This window comes from Platalea leucorodia (genome assembly GCF_965183815.1).
Source record: "Platalea leucorodia genome assembly, chromosome: Z".
NCBI lineage: Eukaryota > Metazoa > Chordata > Aves > Pelecaniformes > Threskiornithidae > Platalea > Platalea leucorodia.
The window spans coordinates 49,338,837-49,363,269 of NC_138858.1; the positions used below are offsets into that span (position 1 = coordinate 49,338,837).

At 38.2% G+C, this 24,433-nt stretch overlaps 1 protein-coding gene across 8 annotated transcripts in view; it reads left to right on the top strand.

Moving 5' to 3' along the window:
* SECISBP2 (SECIS binding protein 2) overlaps positions 1 to 24,433 on the top strand; it is a 30,285-nt gene that overhangs the window by 5,090 nt on the left and 762 nt on the right. For 4 of the 8 annotated variants that reach the window (XM_082336146.1, XM_082336143.1, XM_082336144.1 and 1 more), the window contains 15 exons: positions 1,514 to 1,643; positions 2,063 to 2,286; positions 3,355 to 3,442; positions 5,802 to 5,926; positions 6,505 to 6,660; positions 9,587 to 9,688; positions 11,502 to 11,621; positions 12,821 to 12,953; positions 15,592 to 15,761; positions 17,428 to 17,566; positions 18,005 to 18,134; positions 20,518 to 20,738; positions 21,471 to 21,625; positions 22,071 to 22,272; positions 23,096 to 24,393. In XM_082336146.1, the coding sequence (XP_082192272.1) occupies positions 1,514 to 1,643; positions 2,063 to 2,286; positions 3,355 to 3,442; positions 5,802 to 5,926; positions 6,505 to 6,660; positions 9,587 to 9,688; positions 11,502 to 11,621; positions 12,821 to 12,953; positions 15,592 to 15,761; positions 17,428 to 17,566; positions 18,005 to 18,134; positions 20,518 to 20,738; positions 21,471 to 21,625; positions 22,071 to 22,272; positions 23,096 to 23,205 (2,205 nt within the window). In that variant the 3' untranslated portion in view covers positions 23,206 to 24,393. Of the gene's footprint in view, positions 1 to 1,513; positions 1,644 to 2,062; positions 2,287 to 3,354; positions 3,443 to 5,801; positions 5,927 to 6,504; positions 6,661 to 9,586; positions 9,689 to 11,501; positions 11,622 to 12,820; positions 12,954 to 15,591; positions 15,762 to 17,427; positions 17,567 to 18,004; positions 18,135 to 20,517; positions 20,739 to 21,470; positions 21,626 to 22,070; positions 22,273 to 23,095; positions 24,403 to 24,433 lie in introns of those variants that run through there. The other 4 variants (XR_014230679.1, XM_082336142.1, XM_082336141.1 and 1 more) reach the window with 4 other exon arrangements.

Genomic DNA, 24,433 nt, shown 5'->3' on the forward strand with positions numbered 1-24,433 from the left:
CACAAGAGAGTAGGAACTTGTGTTGGTCTGGAGAGGGAAGAAAGGTTCATGTTTGAAATCTTCTCTTTCAGTCAAAAGTAAAACAGAAGTTCAGTAAACATTTTCTGTCATTTTTTGTGTGTGCCTGTTTGGGGATAAATTTCCTGAAACTTGGATAATATTTTCAAACAAAAAATAGTCAAAATCCTCAAAATATAAAAATCAGGGGAAAAAAATCAAATATATTATTAACCCATTTTCCTCTCTGGTTAGACGTTGTGTCTCCTGGATTTGTAAGGCTGTTGTTGTTTCCAACAGGTTCAAGTAATCTGTTCTCCAGTCACATCCGTCTGGTGGACCTTACTCCCTAGGCAGAGACCTGGTAACTTCACTGTGGTCAAGCCTGTGTAGAGGAAGTTGTAAGATCAGGTCCCATGCATGCATGACTAGACATGAGATACAAAGGCTAGAGACCGAAAATTAGTAGTTTTCTTGCTGAGAGAAAAATTAAACACTGAAGCTCTCTGGGGAGATGATTAGCTCAGCTTTAGCACAGGTGGTGTAATGTGAAGAAACTTAGTTTAGCTTCCAGGAGGATTTCTGTCATGTTTCTTGGGCTGAGCTGCATACTGTTTGACAGTCTTTTTGTCATTGTTCCCTGTCGTTTATTTTTTTGTGAGCTTGAAGAGAAATGATTGATCTTTGCAGGTTTGCATTAATTTGAGCACATCTCCTAAAGCTTTACGAATTTAGCTTTGGAGGTCAGGAAATGCCTTGTCCTCCCACCGAAGAAAATAATGTTGCTGCCAGATGTACTTTGAATTTAGTCCAGCATCCTGTAATGAGAAAGAGTTAAGCCACTCATCTCGGGTGATACGGTATACTTTGCATAGATGCAAGCCTAGTGCTTGTTCCTTGCCTGCCATACTGATTCTTGAACCCACATCTTACAGGCTGTTTCTTGCGAGAATCACAAGACTTTACAGGATAGGTGAATGTGTTTCCTCTACTGGGATCATATAGGTGTATCTGTTCTACTTACTTTCTGTCTGCTCCAAGTGTTTTGGATGTTGTGACATCAGTCTTGCCTAGTTTTGCCCATAATACGTAGTTTGGTCAAAAGATTGGAATGCTTTTAGGATTTTTAGCCCTGTTCTAGAAGAAACTCATTTTTAGAAAATCAGACTGGATGATTTAAGACCAAACAATTTTAAACTATTAGGAATGCTCTGATTAATGAGATCTTAAAAATACAGTTGTCTAGAAACATATGGAATAATCCTTCGTGCTTGGGCTATAATATGTGCTAAAGATAGCACAGTTGACAACGTAGATAAAATTAAATAACAAATCTCTAACTGGCTGTTCCTGTTTTTATTGGTTATTTGTGGTTAGGGTATACTACTTATGTTGTATTAACTTGATGGTCAACCTCCAGATGCAGAGGTAGTTAACTGTAACTCAAGTTAATGCAAACTTGATGGCTTTACAAAGTTCAAGTAAAATCAGCTAAATATGTCACAAATACTTGCAGCAGAGGAGATCAAAAGAGGGTGAGAAAAAATCCGACAAGAAAAAGCATGATGGAGATGACTCTTCTGTCAGAATTGCGAACAGGACTTCGTTCCAGACCTCTGCATGCAGCAGAGATTCCGTGAAGCCAGGTACAAATGTGTTGTTTGGGTAGAAATACATCAGATAGATAGATGTCAAATGGTTGACTGTGCTGTAGCCTCCAGTTTGTGACCATGTTTCTAATCTAGAATAATTAAGGAACGGTATTTCTTTCCTGTGTGACTTTTTGACGAGGGATGGTGACTTACTTCTTTTTGCCGATTGAACAAATTCATGTAAACTGATAGGAAAAATTTCCTAAGCAAGCATCTGAATTTATAGTTGCTTGTTGAGTCAGTGTTGTGTATACATGTTGGTTATAATTACTAGGTTGTTTTTTTAATATGAGCTATGTGTAGCAATAGTTCTGTGACAATTACTGTAGTTATATCAACTAGTGTACTATAAAACATACCTAAAAATGATCACAAGCAAGTTTAACTATTCAGACTTTACATGCTTTATTCAGACAGGTTCAATAAAACTACAACCCAGAAGTCAACTCGAACTCCAAAAACAGAGTCTCCTCCTGTACCCACATTTGAAGCTACCATTCTGGATTTCCACAAGTCACAGAGTTTGGGAAGCAGTGAGATATTGAATGTACAGCATAAAAGCGGACCAATATGTTCAGCGGAAAGTAACATTACGTGCCTTAGTCAACCACAGATGTCTCTTTTGTTGAACACAGAGGTTAGCTGATGCTTTCATGTTGCAGAACTCCTAAAAATAAAACTTTGTCTAAAGTTCAAGCATTTCTGAATGCAAGTATTTTGCATTTCGTGTGATAGTTTAAGACCTCTTTAAGTACCTTGCAAGCAAGGAGTTTCATAGCTAGAGGTTTTATGGTTCTTTTTGTAGATGGTGGTGTCAGTGCTTGCTGTCTCCCCTTTTACCCATTCTCACTATTCTTTCCTTGTCTGTGTTGCCAGCAGATAGGGGAAAGCCAGGTACTGTTAGAATGTAGATTGGTACTGCTATGGTCTAGACTTATGTGCTCTGTATAGGCAAGCTATATGTTCCTGAGGTTTCTTAATAGCTTCTTGTTTTCTCTCTCGCCTGGAAATAATAGGTAAGAAGTCACTTATCCAATAGTTTTAACAGCTGAAAAAAAACACCTCTGGAATATTGTACTTAATTTCTTTGTGCTAAAGGATAAAAATAAGAAACTGAATTCCAGGAGGAAAAATATTGTTAAGATGTAAGCATTTAACTTTATTCTTCTCGATTTCCTTGGTTCCCTCTTCCTTAGTAAATACAATACTGATGCATTCAGCAGTATGTCACATATATTGATTCAGAGTTTTCAACAGTGATTGAAGGTGAATAAATTTGAAGGATCCAAACAGTATAATACTTCCAGTGCCTCTCAGTGGAAAACTGCCTGTGATGGAAAAAAGACCCTTCTGCTGTCCTTGAGTTTCTTTTTTCATTGCTAGTTTGAGTTTGATGATGGGCTTTGGTTTTTCTGTTCATTCCTAGGATCGTTGTTTGGATGCTTTTGTAAAATGTAAGAAGGCATCATCTTACTTGTGTACAGCAGTGGAGAGGCATCTGCGTATATTTTGTAATGCTATAGGGTCGAAATGATGGTTCCACTAAGAAAAGCAACACAAAAAGTCAGGCTACAAAATTCCCTACACCTTTATCTGTAGCATGGGTTGAGGATTTTTTTAATTTACGGGTTTTTTTTATGTTTAGCTCTGTTTAGGTCAGTGATTTTATTCTTACTTTTATGATACCTGCCTGTGTATTTTACAGGAAGATAGTTCTGCGGAAAGCAAAGCTTCATCAAAAACTTTAGATGAAACAGTAGCCAGCTTAGTTCCCTCTTCATTTGATGGCAGAGGTAAGTGCTCCAGACAAATTATTTCCCCATATTGGAACTGCTTGCATCCCATCAATTTGGAAAACTCAAGTATTCTGAGGAGCTGTTGATGTGTAAAAGCAAAAAAGGAATTAAACAGCAAGCTCATTACAAAAGAAAAAAACCAAACAAATATAGCTGAATCAGTTTCTTTCAAATGAGATGACCACTTACAGCTCATTCTTGCTTATGATCAGCAGATCAAAACTGGGATTATCTTCCTTCTCTGTTGTTTCATTGATGCTCAAGGGCAAATATTGCTGTGGTTGCCTCCCATGTTGTTTAAGAGGAGAGAAAGTAATGCATATTGATTATTGGAAGTCTGTTGAGTAATTTTCAGGTTTTTTCAAGAATAAATGAGACGTAAATATTTCATCAGTCTTGATAAGCAGGTTTGTTTTAAATAGCTGTCAGTCTAGAGTCTATTATGTACCTTAAAAATTCTGTGGCATATGTTATTTCTGTCAAGTCTGTTAAACAAAGAAAGTTAGCTGTGGAGAACCGTGATGGTGAAATATCTACTTTTTTTTTGTTGTGTTTACCTGTTGTCTGGCTGTGAGGATGCAGAATTTTTTTTTTTTTTAAATTGCCACAGACTGTCAAGTGGCTAGTTTCAAGTAAGTAAGTATTTGAATTACTTGAAACTTAAATAATTAATTTAATTATTATGAAATAATTAAATCCAGAATTGTGTGAAAAAAGGTCCTGTTCGGCAGGACTCTGTCTTGGAGGCGTCACATGCATTATGCATTGTGTTGTCTAAGTGCTTCTTACTGGATTTCTGTGTATACACAGACATTCACCAGTCTGGACAGTTGGGTCCTTATCTTCCCGCTGACTTTGGTAAGGATTCAGAAAGGACAGGTTAATCTGCTGAAGTGCCTTGAAGGGCCCTCTAAAGATAAAGTTATTCCGGAAACTTTACAGTCATCTCATGTGTTTTGCCCAAACACTATCCTCAGTTCCTATCCCCCAGAATACAGCAGCAGTTTGTGGTGGGTTGACGTTGGCTGGAGGCCAGACTCCCACCCAGCTGCTTTCTCACTCCCTCCTCAGCAGGACAGGAGGAGAAAGTAAGATAAAAAAACTTGTGGGTCAAGATAAGGACAGGGAGATTACTCACCAGTCTCACATTACGGGCAAAGCAGACTTGACTTGGTGAAGATTAACTTGTTGCCAATTATAAATAGGGAAGGGTGGTGAGAAACAAAGACAAAACTAAAAACACTTCTTTCCCCTTCCCCCCTTCTTCCCAGGCTCATCTTTACTCCTTCAAGTAGCACAGGGGGATGGAGTTGCGGTCAGTTCATAACAGCTCCTCTCTGCCGCTCCTTCCTCTGCAGGGCTGCTGGGGGACAGCCTGCTCCACCATGGTCTTCTCCAGGGGCTGCAGGGGAATCTCTGCTCCAGTGCCTGGAGCACCTCCTCCCCCTCCTTCTTCACTGACCTTGGTGTCTGCAGGGTTGTTTCTCTCATGTTTTTTTCTTACCCCTTCCTCTTACACAGTGTTTTTTACCCTGTCTTAAATATGTTATCACATAGGCGCCACCAGCGTTGGTGATGGGCTCAACTGTATCTGGCAGTGGGTCTGTTTTGGAGCCAGCTGCGGCTGGCGGTGTCCATCTTCGGACAGAGGCCACCCCTGCAGTCTTAGCCCGCTACCAAAACCTTGCCATGTAAACCCTTTATGCTCTTTAATTGTTCAGTGAAAGTTTTCTTAAAGAAAAATTTAGATTTTGTTCTGTATTTCCTGTGCGTTAGGAATATTTACAAAATTCATTAAGTGTGAGTTCTTTCAAAACATTGAAACATCTGAATAGTAGTGGGTGAAATTCTTGTACACCAAGGCACATTAGGAAGTCTTCCAGCTGGTATATATGTCTGTAAAACTGGGAAGTTTTTAGAAAGTAGAAAGTACTGATGTAGCCTCGTACATGAAAGCTGTATGACTGAGTGGGATAAACAGTAAAGGAATTTTGCATATAAATATAGCAGAATTTCATTATTTTAAAGAAAAATAGCTCAGAAAATGAGCATGGAATTATTGTAGTAGTTAGTATGACACAGTATAGACTTCCAGTTATAATTTAATTGGGCTAAATATATGTATATAGTGCTGGACAATAGATATGGAGTAGTTACAATTCTAGAAATTTTTCTGGAGAAATGAAATGTGTGAGTGTCTTATTGCAGTCCTTCTTCAGAAGGAATATTTGCTGTATTTGCTAGTCCTTGATTAATTCATTACTGATCCTTTTTCTTTTGAATATTTAAGAAATATTTTTGAGACATCTTTGTATATCACTTTTTTTCCCAATGGCATTTCCTGAAACACCTGCAGATGGCTCTGCTCAGCCATATGTGTCTTGGGCCATGGTGCTTTCACAGCCCCCAAAGAAAATTGTGTCATCACCAGCATCTGAAGGTCTTTCCAGAGGCAAAGGAAAGCAAGATAGTGAAGCAAAGGTACTTGAGAAATGTCTGCTCTAAACTTATTTCTGTCACTGTGTGATTGTGTCTCTTGATGTGAGACATTGCTGTTTTTTTCCTAGGCTCTGTAGAGTGTCCACTTCTAATATAGCTTTTAAGAAGTAATATAAAATTACCTTGTCCTTATTAGAATTTTTCTTCTCTTGTAGTGGAAAAGAATAACAAGATGTCAAAAAGACAGTGATACTCCAGCAACACGAACTTGCAAAATAGCTGATTTGAATACATTACTTTTAGGCTGGACTTTTTTCAAATTCTTGACCCTCAGAACGAGATGTGCAACATGGAACTCTTTCCTAATTTGGGTGGATATTTCCTGTTGAAATCTCAGGAGTCCCAATATGTTCTGATAACCGTGCAATGTGCTTTAAATGAAGAGTTTTTACAGTAGCTCTGAATTTCGAACTACTTGTTCCTTGTCCACCTAATGTCCGAGCCTCAATTGATTAAGATACCCTTTCGTTGTATAAGTGTGGTCACTTGTATTTGTTTTGGTAGGTGGTATTGAAATAAATCAATTTCTAATGGTCACGCCTCATGATATTTTTCAACAGTCAGAAACAAAAAATGACGCTAGTGAAACTGAGCCTGAAGAAGGGTCAGAAAAGAAGAAGAAAAAGAAGAAGAAGAAGAAAAAACTGAAGTCACCTACTGATGTAGAGAAACCTCAGAATGAATCTACTACAATACAGGAACCACCAAGGATTGAGGTACAGTGAAGAGGTTTTTGTTATTGTTCTTTTAAATGTTATGAGTGTATTGGAAGACCAGATGTTAACACAGCTTTGTACAAGTTAAGGTTCAAATCCCATTTGTAGAGGATATTGGTTCAGGTCCATTTCAGTTGAGATGTTTGTCAGAAATTACTGGTAGGGAACAGTTGTGCCTTTTGACTTATCACACATGCAGTGAGCCCAGAGGAGTTCAGAAGAGACTTAGGCGCAAATTTGGAATGATGCATCTGAGAGTCTGGGTGTTAACAGATAGTAATAAAAATCAAATTGCCTAAATTAAAAATACTCTGTTGTAACTGTTGCAGAAAGCAAAGTGCACAAGGGACAGGGAATGTACTGGGTACCATAGTCTGTCATAGTTTTAAAGAATGTGGTACTGGTATTACAGTTCTACCCATCTCACATCTGGAAGCAATTTCTATGGAACACAGTTGTCATTGCTTGCATTCCTGATGGCTAATTCTAGGGGTTTTTTCAAATTCATATAGCTGTAATATGCATATTAGTATTTTGATACTTTCGTGTATCAGTATAATGAAGGCTTTAGACTCTCCCACATTAGAGAATTGTTGTATGGTCTGTGGTTTTAACAGTGCTTCGTTGAAGGACCAATATTGCACAGCACTATGTACATGTGTTGATTTATATGTTTGCTTTAGAGTAGATAGTGTTCAGTCTGTGAAAGGACAGCATAAAGAAGCCTTACTGGCTGGCTTCTGTTCTGTATGTTTTAACAGGGAACATGTAGCCACAGTTCTGCTCCATGTTCTTTTCATTGTATGGTTCATTGTCCTGGAACAGCACAAGAAATGACAGCTTACAGACCTCTTTGTTAGAGAATTATGGGTAGAATCAAAGATCTGCAGGTTCTTTCCCTCATGAGAACATCCCCATTTTTACTATATGCTACCATACAATGTCTGACCTGTGAATAACTTACCATCTGAACAGAAAGAGAATGGCAGGAGTCATGGAAAATAGTAGGAAGGTAATGGGACTATTGAAGACAAAAATGAAAAAAAAATGGCGTAGAATTATGGAACAGGACATACGCATTGCACTGAAATCTGTGATGTGGATGCAGCATCTGTTGTGGCAGTGGGGGACGGCTTTCAGACCCTCCTGATTTGCTGGGAATGCTCGCGTGCTCATCAGTTTGAAAAATGGGTGAGACACTTGTATAATGCTCTTGAAATAGAAGAGCATGAAAAGATCATACACACGGAATTTCTGGGCACCCAGGAGATTTAAGAAGGTTCTGCTATGTGCAGCAGCTCACTGGAGCAATATATTGGACTGCATACTAGTTTTAAGTCACTCATTTATAGATGCTGTTAATGAGCATAAATGGATGCATTTGGGGAAAAGTAATCCTGTTCTTCGATACACAGTGATAGGCCCTGAGCTAGGTATTTTCCCTGACGGGAAAAAAAATTTAAGCTACTGTTGATAATCAGGTCAGTGCTGGTAGTACTGGTGAAACATGCAGACAGTGCTGGGAATTATTAGGAAAATAGAAAAGAAAATGGATTATGACAACACATAAATCCAGGACATGTCCAATCTAAATATAGTGTGAATTTTGTTTTCTTGTGTTTCCCCCACTCCTTAAAAAATACACATACTTGAACTGAAAAAGATAGTCAAAAAGCTCCAAAAATAATCAAAGGTATGAAGAAATTTCTGTGGGAGGCAAGACTTGAATAAACTAGAACTTCTCAGTCTGTAAAATAGATGGCTAAGTGGGAATCAGAAGTGACATGGAAATAAAAAGGAGATGATTTGATCTTTCTCCTAATTTTGTTTGATGTTCTCTGGTTCTTACAGGTGATGAGTTAAGAGCAAATAGAAGGAGGTATATTGTCACACTGAGCGCTAGATTTTAGTTATTCATTTTGCTACAGGATGTTGCAAATGCCAGAAATTTATTTGAATTCAAGAAGTGATTGGACAGACTGGAATAAAAATTTATTCTAGTGAAGGCTATTTAAATGCCAAGGTACTACCTCTGGTTCAAGAAAATCCTAAGCTGGAAGAGAGTGTTTGTGAAACATTTTTCTCTTTCTTGCAGTTGTCTTTTGGCATACTTCCAAGCTTCTTTAAAAATAGTTCATTAAGTGAGGTATGTCTGTCCTTATGCTAGAGCTTCCTAGCTTGGGCTGTTTAAGTGAAGTCTTTTGGGCTGCAGAAGTGTTGGTGTGTTCGGTAGTATTGTATTGCAGCTAAAAAGGCCTCTCAGAAAGTGGGAGGAGAAGTAATTGAATGAAAATCAAGCTGGTGGATCAGGATCATTATGATTGAGGTAGTGGATATAAGGTGACTAGCGTAGAGCAAGCTCCAGCCTGTCTGCACTTAGTTAATCCAGAGTCTGGATAATGTATCCTCTGCTAATAAAATTTACTGTTGTGTCTAAGCCTACATAATCACTTGAGTGATTTATCTGTTTATTTCCATACTGTAGTCGAGAGTTATTACCCTTTTGTCTGCCCTTTTTGTTCTTCACCACTCACATGTTTAAGGCAGAGTTGCACAGCTGGTGACTGTACTGGAAGAAGAGGGAAGTTGTTCGCAAGGCTGTTAAATGATCTGAAAAACACTCCTTTAGGAGCCGTTTACCTCTAATTATTTGTATCAGCTGACAGCAATAACAAGCTGCTGTTGGCAGCATTTCTCTTGTAAGCTCTTTCAGCCCTGAATTAGCTGCCACGTAGATGACTTAACCATTGTAGTGCTGATTATAGTTGGTGGCACAGCACTTGGCTTCTGAATTTTTGTGCAGTGAAACAAATTATGGTAAATGTTTGATAAGCAGGGAGAAAATCATTTGAACATAGGAAAACACAGTTTTGAGAATATAGTCTTGATAGTTCTTATAAAATCATCTTCTGTTTTATTTGTTCAGGATGCTGAGGAGTTTCCTGATCTGGCAGCTGCTTCTGAGAGGAGAAACAGACTAGGATCTCAGAAATCATTATTTACTCCTGCTGTCAGAAAGCAGTCTGAAGTAAGTAATCTTACAATATTATGTAAATGTTAAGAAAATAAGCAGGAAAAAACTGCAAGTTTTAAATGAGACTAAAGGTAAAATTCTTTTGAGTAAATGTAGGTGCTAACGATGTGGGGCTCTGCCCTGGCAATCCCCTTAGGTACTCTGTGGACAGTGAAGAGCTACTCACTATATTCAGTAGATTCCTGTCATTCCAAAGGACATACCTTTTTCGTCTCTGAACTGCTGCATAAACTCTGGGCTACTAATTCCGATATAGACACCTCTTTTGTGGACACTCAAAGTTAGTTGAGATGAACGAATTCTGTTTATGTAGTTTATATTCCTACAGGTAGTGTTCTGGTTTAATTTTGCATTTCATAAAAATAATACTACGACACTTTCAATTTCTGCCTCTGCTGTTTGTTCATATAATCAAATTTCAAGGGCATCTGAAAAGTGTAACGTTTTGTTGTCAAGCTGTGCAAGGGTAAGAATTTTGAGTCTAACATCAATTATAAATTCAAGCTATTTTTTTTATATAAGTGAAATGAATCCCAAGGATTAATTTGGAAATCAATTTAATATGGGAATGAATCCCAAACATAAATCACAAGGATTGGAAATATGATTGTTCTTGCAAAGCAAATAACATGTATAATAAAGGTGAAATTCCAGGTTCTGTTTCTTTGAAACTAGTTTTGCTGCTAGTAATTTTTGTCATTTGTTTTGTTTCACGGCAAATATTAGTGGTATAAAAACAAACAAAAAACCCCAACAAAACAAAACACAAAAAACCAAACTCCTTGTTTGCGCTGAGGCAGTAAATTGCATTGACAGGGAGGAATGAGCAGGAAAAGGCACAGTAATTGCTCAAACCAGATGCGTTATAAAGAAAGTGCTATACAGACTTGCACCTCAAATGAGAGACACCTTTTAGCTTTGTAGGCATAAGTGGGGTATAAGCTCTCAAAGCTTGCCCAAGTTGTAGAGACATGTGATCATTAAGCCACTCATACTCCTCTGTAACAAATATTGGAAGATGAAGATGCCGTGCTGTTTTTTTCTTCCAAATCTGAAAAAAGAAGGAAATAAGGAGTCTGAGTAGTATGGCAGCCAATAAATGATCATGCTTTTAGAAGGCCACAGTAGGGTCTTTCCAGAGCCTTCTCTTCTCTGTGCTGAACAACCCTAACTCTCTCCACCTTTTATCATAGGGGAGATATTCCAGCCCTCTGGCCGTTTTAATGGCCCTCATCTGGACCTGCTGGACCAGGTCCATGTCTTTCTTGTGCTGGGGACCCCAGAACTGGATGCAGTACTGCAGGTGGGGTCTCACCAGAGCAGGGTAGAGGGGCACAATCACCTCCCTCAACCTGCTGGCCACACTTCTTTTTACACAGTCCAGGATAGAATTGGCTTTCTGGGCTGCCAGCGCACATTGCTGGCTCATGTCCAGTTTTTCATCCACTAGTATCCCCAAGTCCTTCTTTGCAGGGCTGCTCTTAATCCATTCATCCCCCAGTCTGTGTTGATGTTGGGGATTATCCCAACCCAGGTCCAGAACCTTGCACTTGGCCTTGTTGAACTTAGGAGGTTTATGCAGGCCCACTCCTCAAGCCTGTCGAGGTTGCTCTGGATGGCATCCCTTCCCTGAAGCATATCAACTATACTACTCGGATTGGTGTCATTCACAAACTTACTGAGGGTGCACTCAATCCCACTGTCTATGTTCCATTTGAATTTAATGTCATCTTCACTTTACGCTTTTCCATGTGTCTTTAAATATTTACCCTTCCTCCTTGTCACCTTTCGTCTCTAAATTTTGAAGATCCATCTCCCTGAAGAGCCTGGCGATAGTCGGTCTCCCACACTGGATGGAACTCCCAAGGTGGATGGACTGTCAGGGAAGCAAGCTTCATCTTCTATATTAGAAAGAAAGAAAATGCAGGTAAATTAATTCATGTTTGAAAATAAGCTTACAACTCAAAATGATAAATGAAATTAGTATATTTAAATATAAGACTAAGTCCAAGCTCATCTGTGATTGTATTCATACTTTGTCATTCATCCTTTGAGATAAGTGACAAGATCCTCTTGATTAGAAGCACTCAATGGTAGTTATTGCTAGCCTGCAGTTTGTGATACAGTGTTTAGGGAAAAATACTATCTTTTCATTTATGTCTGCGAGTTTCAGACACCAGGGATTGTTCTTTCACCAGTCTTACTTGATCATGGCATAAATCCAGTCCAAACTGATTGTCTTAAGCTGTTGGGAACCTCTTAAAAGTGGTTCTGCTAGATTAAGACAAGGAGGCAAGGAGATCCACTTAGCCTGGGGCAAGAAGAAGAAATACGGAGCAACAGTGAGTTCAGTGAGTAGTTCCATGTTGGTGAGTAGGTTCTGGCATAGCTCTTGATGCAAGATGAGATCCTAGGCTCGGAAGGAGCAGGTCACATTCCTTAACCCTGTTGCAACAGAAGCTATAATGAATTGATCCTCCAGGGTAAGACTTCTAACAGCACAAAATCTGTGAGTCATTTCCTTAGCAGGTTCTGCTGTGTCTTTTGCCCTTTCTTAGTCTTTGCTAGACAATTTATTTGTAATCTTTTGCTATTCTAAATCATTAAATGTGGTGCCAAGTGTTGGGCACCATTTTTGCCTTCTCTTCAAAGCAGACAGAAAGATTACTGCTTATGAGGAGATGGTGCTTAAAGATAATGACCTCTGTTTTTAATAAGGCATTGAAGGTCGTGATATATGTGTATTGCAATCACATACCCTGGAAGATTCACAGAGTAGTTTTTCTGTACTTCTAACAAAACTTTCAATTCTGGTAAGCCTTTTTTCTTTTTCAAAGATAGGTGGCAGTCTGACCAAAGTGGGAGTGTGACATAAAGCACCTCCTTTATTAAAGACTTTATACTTCTATGCTTTATTGCAGTAGCTATTCAAAAGTTATTTGAACTGTTTCTGACTTATTTATTTTTCACATTAAAATTGATGTTTATTTAAAGATCAAAATACTTTGATTGAATGAGGTTAAAAGCATCGTGGATGAAGATGTTGAGTGTATTACACGCCATACAAAATACAGTCTTTACATTCTGAAATGGAGAGCATTACTAATTGGTACTGAACTTGTTCAGGAAACATCCAGGAGCAGTGGTAAGAAGAGTCAAATTCCCGTGCAGTTGGATTTGGGTGGCATGCTGGCAGTCTTGGAGCAGAAGCAGCAAACAGAGAAGTCAAAACAGTCTTCTAAACCTGTGGTGTTTTCAGGTATTGGTTATGATGAAATTTCCTTTCTTTTGACTTGAGTTGTTTTTAAGTATTTGAACGTCAAATGTAGCCTGATTTCTGATCTGTAATGATCTCTGAATATGCAGGCAGGAGCACAGTTTACAAGATACAAGAGAAAATTAAGGTTCTTTTAAAAAAAAAAAAATTAAAAAGCATGGCAATCTGAATTGTTTGGAGGAAGACTTGGGGAACGAAAAATCTTCAGGACAATGATTTGTAAAAGAATACCTTATATAAATATGAGAGGTGATTGAAATTTAGCTCTTACAAAAATACTAATGTTTATGGAGGTTTTTGCTTTGTCTTAAATACGTGTGTTACTGTTGTGATGTTATCCGGCAGGAAGGGGCTACACAGTAACAAAGGCTTGCTTAAAAGCTCCTCTGGTGCTAGAAATCCTAGAGCTGTAACTTGAGTGAAAAAGCTCCTTTGCAAACACAGGGGTGTTATGAGTGTCAATCAGCCCAAGCCAAAGGATGAGTTCTGCTGTGCCTGATAATTGTGAAATAATTGCTGTTAACAAAATGCTAGGTTTTGGCGATGGAGAGAATCCTTCAGACCTTGTGGGTGCATAACCAGGAAGCAGAAACAAATAGCTCAACGTCTTTTTCATTGTAGGTCAAAATTTAGTCTTGGCTATGTTAGTGCAGTATATTTTGCAAAAGAAAACATGATGTTTGCTAGAATTTAACAATGATAGAATTTCTCTCCTTATTTCCGTAAAGATTTTTTTAAAAAATTATTTCAGAGACCTCATCAGGAGAGAATTCATCTCACAATGTTTAATATGATGGCTGAGCTTTTAAATGAAAAGTTCAAAATACCAAGCATCGATGAGATTTTCCTTCACTAAGTGAGAGAACTTGTAAGATGCTTTTTTAAATTCTTTTTCTGCAATTGATCTCTTTTTTTTTTTTTTTTTTTTTTTCATTTGAGTCAGTCAAACTCAATGCTGCAGGGGTGCTAATAGCCAGTTTTGTTTATATAAAATGACACAGTGCACAGATTGGTGAGTAGATGGTGGAGCACAAAGGTATGGGTCACAGTACCTGTTTTCTAATATTGCCTGTGTCTGAATCTGCTGCAAAAGAGAAATTGATGTGTCATGTTCATATCCTGGAAGTAAAGGCTGATGTTACCTCAGCTTTGTACTTTTTTTTAACATTCAGTGAACCTATTAAATTGGCATGTACGAAAATGTAACTTTAGTTTGTGAAGTGGGATTGTGCTGACCTCTGTAACCAGAAGAGAAGCACAGTGAACAAGAAGGGCAAGGAGTGTGACTGCAGACAAAGTTACTTCATTCCACTTACTACTTCGTTTGGTAAATAATGTATGGAGGGAACAGCATAGTAAAGCAGTGATTATCTGAACTTAAGTTACATTTTGGAAATGCATCAATCGTGCAAAATGACACAAACTGTTAAAGACACTAAGTTCAGTGAATTTCACATCACTTTGAAATGAAGAGGTGATGTACACAGTGAAGGAAATATCATGTGTTTGTAGGATGTGTACTTATGTATTGCTTCAATTCTTGTAGCCACCTATGCTAACATACTGCACAACGTTCTTGGCAGTGTTCTCAATTTGCCTTTGTTACACAGAGCCAAAAAAAAAGTTGTGGTGTAGCAGTTTTATGAAGTATACTGTTTATGCTAATAGTACTGTATGTGGTGTTGGAGGATCAGCATAGAAATACCTTGGAAGCAATAAATGAAGATGACTTAAGACAAGCTGCCAGAAGCTTTGGGTGTTTTTTAGGGAGGAGAGGTTGCCTGAGGCACAAAGATGTCAAGCTCATTCCACTGATACTTTTGTCATCATCTTCATTGACTTGCTAATGTAACCTGGTTTATATGGCAGGTAACTGAAGTTTGACAAAGTGCTCTCACATGATACGGCAATTCCTACTGACAGCGAGTTGAAACGGGAGAGTACTTTTTAGGGGTTGAGGTCATGGTTTGGAAGGTCCGGGTTCAGTAACTTGGCCAGTCATTTAAAGCTGCTGTGCTCTAAACCTTCTGAAAAATGCAAGTAAAGTGGACAGCTCCTGAGAGCTGTGCTGGTTAAGCAGAAGAGTTTTAGCTGTAGCTTTGCATTACTCATTACCCATCTACAAATGAACTTTATTCAACTTCATTAAGGTGTAACAAATGGTAGGAGTGAGTACTCAAGATTATTTACAGCAATTAAATCTAAAATCTGTAGTACTGCAATTCAGTATTTATCTTAACACAGTACAGAATCTGTGGAGGAGGAAATGCCATTACCATGAAACATGGAGATTCCTGAAGGTTTGCAAAGCTGGCATGGTGTTGAAGGTAGCTTGGAGTGCAGCATTCTGCCAAATTCTGCTTTTGAGAGCTCAGGGACAGAGCTTGTGATTCTGGTTGTATAATGAAAGTAGAGGACATGTCAGTCTTCTGGGAGGAGTTTCTTTATTAAATAACATTGTTTAATGACACAGGATTGCCTATAAATATTCTTAATAGCAACACAACACAAATTTAATATGCGTATACTAGTGCTAATCCAGTCATTAAACTTGCATTGGATTCTAGTTTAGGTATTTGTTACAGTTGTCTGATGCAGACTTTCTTTTTTTTAATCTCAGTTGGTGGTGCCGTACCATTACTTTCTAAAGAACCTGCTACAGCCACAAAAAGTCACCGGTTAAACCAAGGAAAGATGCCTCATAACCCTTTGGATTCCAGTGCTCCTTTGGTAAAGAAAGGGAAACAGAGAGAAGTCCCTAAAGCAAAGAGACCAACACCTCTTAAAAAGGTGCTCATACTTTTACCTTGAATAGTACAATATAGGCTAATTTAACTTCAGTATTACTCTGAGTCTGTTAAACCTTCTGGTATGGAGATCTGCATCTCGGCATCCGCTTGTCTAAATTCCATTTTAGCTTTCCTTGGTTTAAAAAAGGGGAGGGGGGGCAGGGGAGAAGAGGGGAGTCTTGCTAAATAGCATATACGAATTCACCCAAAAGATATTTTCTCACTTAAATCACTTGATAGCTGAAGAAGCGCCACTACAGAAGTGTCCACACATCATTGGTACAGGGGGACATCCAAAGAAATGTTATTTGGTTTGGACACGACATGCTTATTTGCAGGACCAGGGAGAATGGATCAAAGCTAGTATTTAATGTTTCTGTGCTCTTCCAAGCCAGAACTTCAGCTGCTTCTGCAGCGACTACTGTTAGATCCACCTGGTGATTTCTCTTGTATCTTCCCTTTGCCCATTCACGTTGCTTCCTGTGGTGTCTTCTATACAGAGGATTTGGAGATGCCACTCCATGGCTAGGTCACTTCTTGGTCTAGAACAATTCTTACAGAGCTAGTGTGAAAGTAGTTTAGTGGTCATTCTGTGCTGCTTAATTGAATTTGAGAACTGTACAATATAAACAACATATAACAAACTCTGGAGGGTGATACTAATTATGGTCTTCTGGCTGTTCTGTCTTCATGCCATCTATTTTCCAAAGTAGGTTTGAGAGGACAAAGATTGCTTTGTCTGTGTAATATCTGTGTTCTGAGTATGGTAGGGAGCTTATTTTTGTTCTTTGTTCATCTTTGACAAATGCAAATGGAGAAATTTACTTCTGCAATTAGATTGTGTGGTGTAATTAATTACAAATTTTGGGTAGATTAGCTGAGCTAGTGGTCACATATACAATAACTGCTTCTTAGCAGCTATGAAAGCAGAGAACGAAGATGAGTTTCAGGAAACTGATTATTGCTTTCACTGATGGTAGCATGCTTGGATCCAGCATATGTCCTGCTTTCCTTCCTTCCATGTAGCATACGGCTTAGCTATCCATGGTAGTTTCTTCTTTTACTTTTCAACCAGTAAATTCAGAGACAGCGGTCTGTTAGACTGACTCAAGATTTTTAACAGAGGAATAAGGGGAAGAGTAACTGTGTCTGTGTGTCTGTGTGTCTGTGTGTCTGTGTGTCTGTGTGTCTGTGTGTCTGTGTGTCTGTGTGTCTGTGTGTCTGTGTGTCTGTGTGTCTGTGTGTCTGTGTGTCTGTGTGTCTGTGTGTCTGTGTGTCTGTGTGTCTGTGTGTCTGTGTGTCTGTTCAGCCCCTTGCATGTTTGGCTGAATTGCTACAAAGATAAAGACGGAGACTTCTTCACCTGCTTCTCTGCATTGAAGCAATTCATGTCTTTAATTTTAGTTCTGCTCTTGTAGTTGATCCCTAGTAATTGTTTTCTCCACCCAGACACTGGTAATCAAGGAAAAAGTCCTTTTCTGTGTAGATTTAGGGAATATCTTTCCTTCTTTTTATGTGCAAACTAAGAAGAAACCCAAATGTTATCAGCTTTGAATGATAGTGCCAAACTTCCTTATGAATGGTCTGTATGTAAACACTTGGTAAGAGAAACTGCTTTGTTACCTATGTGACATTGAATTGATTTGGGTTTTGGTTTTTTTTTTTAGATTATTCTGAAAGAAAGAGAACAACGAAAACAGCAACACCTGTTAGAACAGAGAGCAGTACCAAAAGATGAAGATAATATTTGTCAGTCTGCAGAAAATATTACTGAAGCTGAAACACTTCCACAGGAGAGTCAAGCAGGTATCTTTCAAGAGAAGGCTATAATACAGTATGTAGATGGAGATTTGAGAGTGAGCACACTAGTACTTTCAAACATGTGTACCAAATACTGCCAAATGAAAATGGTTACTTGAGAATTTTCTAACATTCAGCTTAGGCTTATCTAAAGTTTAAAGTGTGCTGAAGCTGATAGTTGATGTAGTTGAGTATTTGGCATTCTGATTACTGTTCCACACTTCAGTGCCTCTTGGATTTATTGTATGTTGAAATGAGAGTCCCTGCATCTCTCTGGCCATCTGTTTAAAAAGAGGTACAATAATAAAAACTAAGAGATTAACAATGTGTGATCTGTTCCCCTACTACCACAGACTATTGTAATACTGAATACTTGACAAGTTAGTCTCTTCACAATGCTTTTTGGTCTGTCTTTTCATTAAAATATCTTTATTTACATGATAGCTGTTCCTGTAACACAAGTTGCTGAAGGGGTTGTGGAGAACACAGGGATCAAGGAATCTACAGAAGGTTCTATGACTTCAAAGCAGCTAACCTCCAATCTTCCAAAAATCCATAGTAGGAATTTTAGAGAGTAAGTATTTATTGTATTGATGTCTGTTTGTTCACAGTACTACTGATATAGCATTTTTCAAACAAGATACTTCAATTGCATTCTGTGCAACACCAATTGGAGTTCAGACTGAAGGTTCTAAATATTTTTTTTCATTTTTTCTGAAAAGCTGACGCACAAACAAAGAAATTAGATCCAGAGAAATAGTCTGTACATTGTTGTAATTCTCACTTCAAAATGCATGTTCCTTGAAGGAAAGAAAGACTGGAAATTCATTAGAGGCTAAGGAAGGAAAAGGAGCCACTGTTAAATTAGAAGTACCTTATTTTAAATAAATAGTGTACCAGCCTAATATTTATGAAAAAGAGGAGTTGTCGTGGTTTAACCCCAGCTGGCCACTAAGCACCACACAGCTGCTTGCTCACTCCCCCCCAGTGGGATGGGGAAGAGGATCGGAAGAGTAAAAGTGAGAAAACTTGTGGGTTGAGATAAAAACAGTTTAATTGGTAAAGCGAAAGCCATGCACGCAAGCAAAGCAAAACAAGGAATTAATTCGCTACTTCCCATCAGCAGGCAGGTGTTCAGCCATCTCCAGGAAAGCAGGGCTCCATCACGCGTAACGGTTACTTGGGAAGACAAACGCCATAACCCTCAATGTTGCCCCCTTCCTTCTTCCCCCAGCTTTATCTGCTGAGCATGATGTCGTATGGTCTGGAATATCCCTTTGGTCAGTTGGGGTCAGTTGTTCGAGCTGTGTCCCCTCCCAGCTTCTTGTGCACCCCCAGCCTACTCACTGGTGGGGTGGGGTGAGAAGCAGAAAAGGCCTTGACTCTGTGTAAGCGCTGCTCAGCAATAACAGAAACATCCCTGTGTTACCAACTCTGTTTTCAGCACAAATCCAAAACATAGCCCCATACTAGCTACTATGAAGAGAATTAACTCTATCCCAGCCAAAACAAGCACAGTAGTACACCTTCGTTATTTTTAGTGTGTACTTTGGTTTTCTGCTGCCCGACCAGATGGCAAAAATGTAAAGAATGTGACTAGCCAGATGACATTTTCATGTTGTGGCTAGGCAGTAAAATAAAGGAAAGATTTATGGGTGGTTATGTGCCAACACCTTTAGTTTTGTTTAAACAGATGTGTATACATGTTTCCTTATAAAAGAAGAAATAGTCATTACTATATGTGAAGAGGTCAGAGATCCAAGCCTGACAGTTTAGAACAGTTAGTTTAGATAAACAGTATTTTAACTTTTTGGTTTCCTCCCATAAAGGCACCACTAGCCTTTTTGCAGTTCATGTTCTAGTAAAGGTTAATACTTACATGGTCATTCTTTATCTTCCTGATGCCATGTGTTAACTCTAATTTAACTTTTAATTGCATTAAAAATTACTTAATTTGTGTCTATGCAACACTGTTTTACTGAAAGCACAGTTTGGGTTGAATATGTACAGGGCAACTCAGTCCTAGCTATTACAGAATGTAGAGCATTCAGCAAAGCTTGGAGTATCTTGTGTCTGTAGATCAGATTTTTCAGTGTTTTAGTAGACTTGTCTTTGAGACTTCATGACATCAACTGGAAATAATAAATAAAAACTCTTGTAACTTAAATAAAATTTTGAGATAATTCTGTCTCTAAGATCCAGGGTATATCTTGCATTCTCTTCTCATAATCTTAAGTGAATTTGCCACTTGGCATCTTTCTGTTGCCTATGCAGTTGAGATTCCTTTAGTTTTTCTCTTTGAGACCCTTCTTTACTGAATGATTCTTTGTGTGAAAGATGGGGGAAAAACAATTTGGAACCCTGATCTTTCCCAGAGTGTACTAGAAGGATGAAGTACATCCATTTGTATCCTTGCCTTATGAACACCACAAGGCTGTAGTCTGATAAGTGAAATAGGATGAGAGACAGAAAATAAGAACCTAGGGAGGAGGAATTTGATCCAGATTTCCATCTTTGTTATAAGTTGCCTTGTATTTATAGAAATAAATTGGAATTTTATACTTCGGTTGCGGTACTTTGATTTATATAGGTCAAAATAAATGCCCTCAGAAAAATGCTTCAATAGAAAACATATGTACATATATATTTATTGGTACAAAATATATTTATATAGGTTTATTGTACATGTGTGTATGTATTTTTAGTATAGTTTAATAGTGGAGCCAGATACCACAAGTAACAAAACTTCCTGTAAGTTCTCAGCCACTGAAAAAAAATATTAAGTAAATTTTTGTTTTCATATGTATAACAAGAGTGTTTGGAGTGGAAACAGGAAAAAAAAGACAAAGACATGGAATAGAAGGTAAACTGTTTATATTTTACTTATTTTATGTATTACATATTTGTGTTACATCTTTGTAATGTTAGGGTTTTTAACATTTGACTCTTTCTTCCAGTTATTGCAGTCAGGTGCTTAGTAAAGAAGTTGACGGTTGTGTGACAGATCTCTTAAAAGAACTGGTTCGTTTCCAAGATCGCTTGTATCAGAAAGACCCAGTAAAGGCCAAGATAAAACGGAGGCTTGTTATGGGTCTTAGAGAAGTTTTGAAACATCTGAAGCTGAAAAAACTGAAGTGTGTTATCATCTCTCCTAACTGTGAAAAGATTCAGTCAAAGGGTAAATAAAGTTTTAAAAAAATATTTCTGTGATAAAACAAATGTAAAAAAGCAGACTCGGTATGCTGGCAGCAGTATTATTATTGGAGGAACCTATTTGAGTAGTCTTTGAAATCCAGTCATACGAAGATGCCTTCCTTCTTCTTGTTTACTGCTGTGCAGCTGAAGCGTGATCTGAGTCAAGACTGTCTGGGGTGGGGGAAGTTATCTGAAACTAGGATCTGTTTAGTTATCGATTTGCAGTGCAGTTGCACAAAAGATTGCACTGGCACAGCTGAGAAGAGACAAAGGCTACTGATGCCAGCTGTGCCACCACAAGAAGTCGTGCTGTATCGGCCTCTTTTAGGCCACAGATTGACAGTAAGTTCTCAGTGACAGTTTGTTTAAAATTTGTTGTAATTATTGTCATTACTCTCCATTAACTTTTAATAATTTGTTAGCAGCTGGGTCTTTTCTTAATACTAAATTAGACTGTGCTGTAACAAAATACGGAATAGTAGCAGTCTAAGGATACTGCTAATTAAGAATGAGGAAAAAAATGTCGACTTCCCCTTTAAAAATGGATATCTAATGCTATTATTGAGATCCATGTATTTTTTCCTATAAATTCTTGTAGTTTCAAAATGCACCTATAATCTTGGGGTATTTTTTGCCATCTTTTAACAGTACTGTCCTTTTAGTTATAATTGGCTTGAATAGTGTCATTCTTTGCAAATTCTGCTGTCTGCTCCAGGTGGGTTGGATGAGACTCTACACAACATTATTGACTGCGCCTGTGAACAGAATATCCCCTTTGTTTTTGCCCTTAATCGCAAGGCCCTAGGCCGCTGTGTGAACAAAGCAGTGCCTGTGAGTGTGGTGGGAATTTTTAGCTATGATGGGGCTCAGGTAAGTTGAAATACGTTGGTTTATGTTTTTGTTTAGCTTTACTTTTTACCTCCAAGGGAAAAAAAAATACTCTGACTTTAAGGGTTGGTTGGTTGGTTTGTTTTGCTTTTGCACACTTACACTTTTTATCCCAGGTCAGTGGCTTATACGAAAAATTGATTTTAGAAGTACAGCCACTCAGCACTGTTCAAAAAAGTAGTTTGGCCATCTCTTCCTGACATCCTCTCCATCTAGATCTCTTTCCAAAATTTTTTTTTCAAGAGAACTGATGTTTTTATAAATGCTTATAAATGGTTTGATTTTCATGTCTTTATACATACTTAGCTGTTCAACTTTTATATATGAACATATGTTCTGAATAAGGAATATTCGTTGCAGATTTTCATGGAGATGTTAAAAAATTACTGTATGATTTAAGCTGTACTAATATTTTATTTTTCCATAGGACCATTTTCATAGAATGGTACAACTGACAACAGAGGCCAGGAAGGCCTACAAAGATATGATAGCAGCTTTAGAGGAACAAGCTGAAGGAGGACTAAGAGAAACCCAACCCAGCATATTAACCACTGAATATGAAAAAAATGGCTTATCAGAAACTGGTAAAACATCTTCCAAGGACTCTGAGGAGGATGTACCAAATTATAGTGAGTATTTACTGACTTGGTTTTGGTTCAGTTTTCATTAAAAAGTGCGCTTCAGTTCTACCATTTTCATTGAAACAAATGACACCTGACACTTTTGTGGTTAGTGGGGGGGGGGGAGATTCTGCTTTTCTGTGATTTCTCCCCACCTCCCTAATTTTATAAACCTGAAGTTATCTTTTGCTGAGAAACTGTTAGAGAAAATTCCTCTCTGAAATCCACTGATGGCAGGTGGTACTCATTGCTTTGTCCAAGGAGGTTTAACAGACCTCTTTATTATTTCTATTTGTTAAAAAAATCCTCTTAAGCTTTTTTCTAGAAGTGCATACTCTGTAGCTATGGTGGACTTAAGTTTTGTATTGAAGCCTGTTTTAGATGCATCTTCCTGTCCAAAAGTGTTCATGTTTTGTAAAGGCCTTCCACTTCTAGAAACACATTCATCCAGCTCTGCTCATACGGTCACCAGACAACGACAGTTATCACAGATACATGAGGCAACTTAAACCTTCTTTGAAAATTTGGAAAACTTCTGAGTTTTTTTTAAAGTTGGGTCCACCTTCACAATTAGCCTTGCTTGACTAGGGGGCTGGACACAAGGACCTCAATGGATCCTGTCACTCCTAAAGTGTTCTTTCATGCATCACCTGATGTCGCGTCGTGTACATGCCAACATGCCCACGTGCCAACTTATCTCAGCACTTACTTTGAGGAGGAAGTAGAGAATCAGTGTGACTTTTCACTTTTAAGTTTTTCCTCAAGTATTATACAGTAACCTGTTTGTTGTTTGTTTTGTTTTTTTTTTTTTCCCCCCCCTAATATTCCCTAGTTAAAATCTGGAAGAGAAAACTTGAAGAGGAGTATAACCCATATGCACTGGAACTGGAAAAGAGTGCAACTGCTGACATGGTGATAGTGAATTCAGAAGAGCATCAGTAAATCCAGATCCAATTCTATTGGGCTCTCAATTTCTTTTTTTTTTTTTTTTTTTGACCCCTAGGAAGCAGGTAGCAAAATAAAATAATAAATATCTGAGGTCAGCTAAGTAAACTGTTCTGAATCCCTTTAAGCAAAATACACACTGGAGCACATGAGGCACTGTCTAATGCTTTTATGTTTTATGTATTTGGCTGATTGCTATAGCAGATGACAACAGCAAATTGTCTTAGCCCCAAACCACTTGAACTGGTTTGGCATACATTAATGGTTTTATGGACTAGCATTGATTTGTTAGCGATACAGTATACCAAAAGAACTTGCTAGAAAGATAATTTTATGTGGGAAGAGATTCCATGAGCTAGAAGGTTGGGGCTTGTGGGGAGTTACTTCTTATTTTTAACTCTTGTTTAAATAATGTCCAACTGTTTTTTGATTGTGGGTTTGCTTTTGTTTTTTTCTTCTAAATAGAAGGCTGGCATCAATGTCACTTTCTTCCAGTCAGCAAGAAATTAATTCTGGGCAGGCAGCTTGATTGAAACTAATTAAGGAAGGCCATGATGACTCAAGTTCCCAGTTAGCTCTTCTGTGTGATATTTTTGTTCTTCTGGGATCATACAGCAGGTGTAAAGGAGAGAGCATGGACTGCGAAGGTCTGAAATCCCTGAAGTGAAAATGATCTGTTTAGAAATTTTGTAAAGTTGATTAAGTGTACAATGATTATGTTTCTGCTGCTACTGAGACTAGTTTATCATAGGTCCTGCTTTGAAGTTATAGGATATTGAAGGACAGCAAAATGTGCGAGCCTGCTATCTTATCTGTACCTTCTCCATGCTGACTGACTCCTCATTCCTTCAGTTTGGGGTTGTGTCGGTGTATATATGTAAGAGTTTTGATCAATCTCAGTTTGTATCTAAGGTAGGGAAAATTTATATGTCTTATACAAAATAAAATTTATATCTTACAGGAGATGAAATTTTGAAAACAAAGTGTGCTCATAATGGTGGTGGAGCACCTTAGTGGGAATGTCCTAGATAAATACCATTGTTTACAAGTTGCAGACATAAGAGGACAAGCCTAAAGAAAGTAACTGGAGGATGTACCTGTAACTTGTCAGCTGTTCTGAAAGATGCTATAGATGCTGCGTGCTGCTGCCAGCATCTCTGAAGTGTGTCTGTAAGTGCTTCACCACATTGACCATTTGTAGTGCAATACTTTGGAAAGTAGCTGC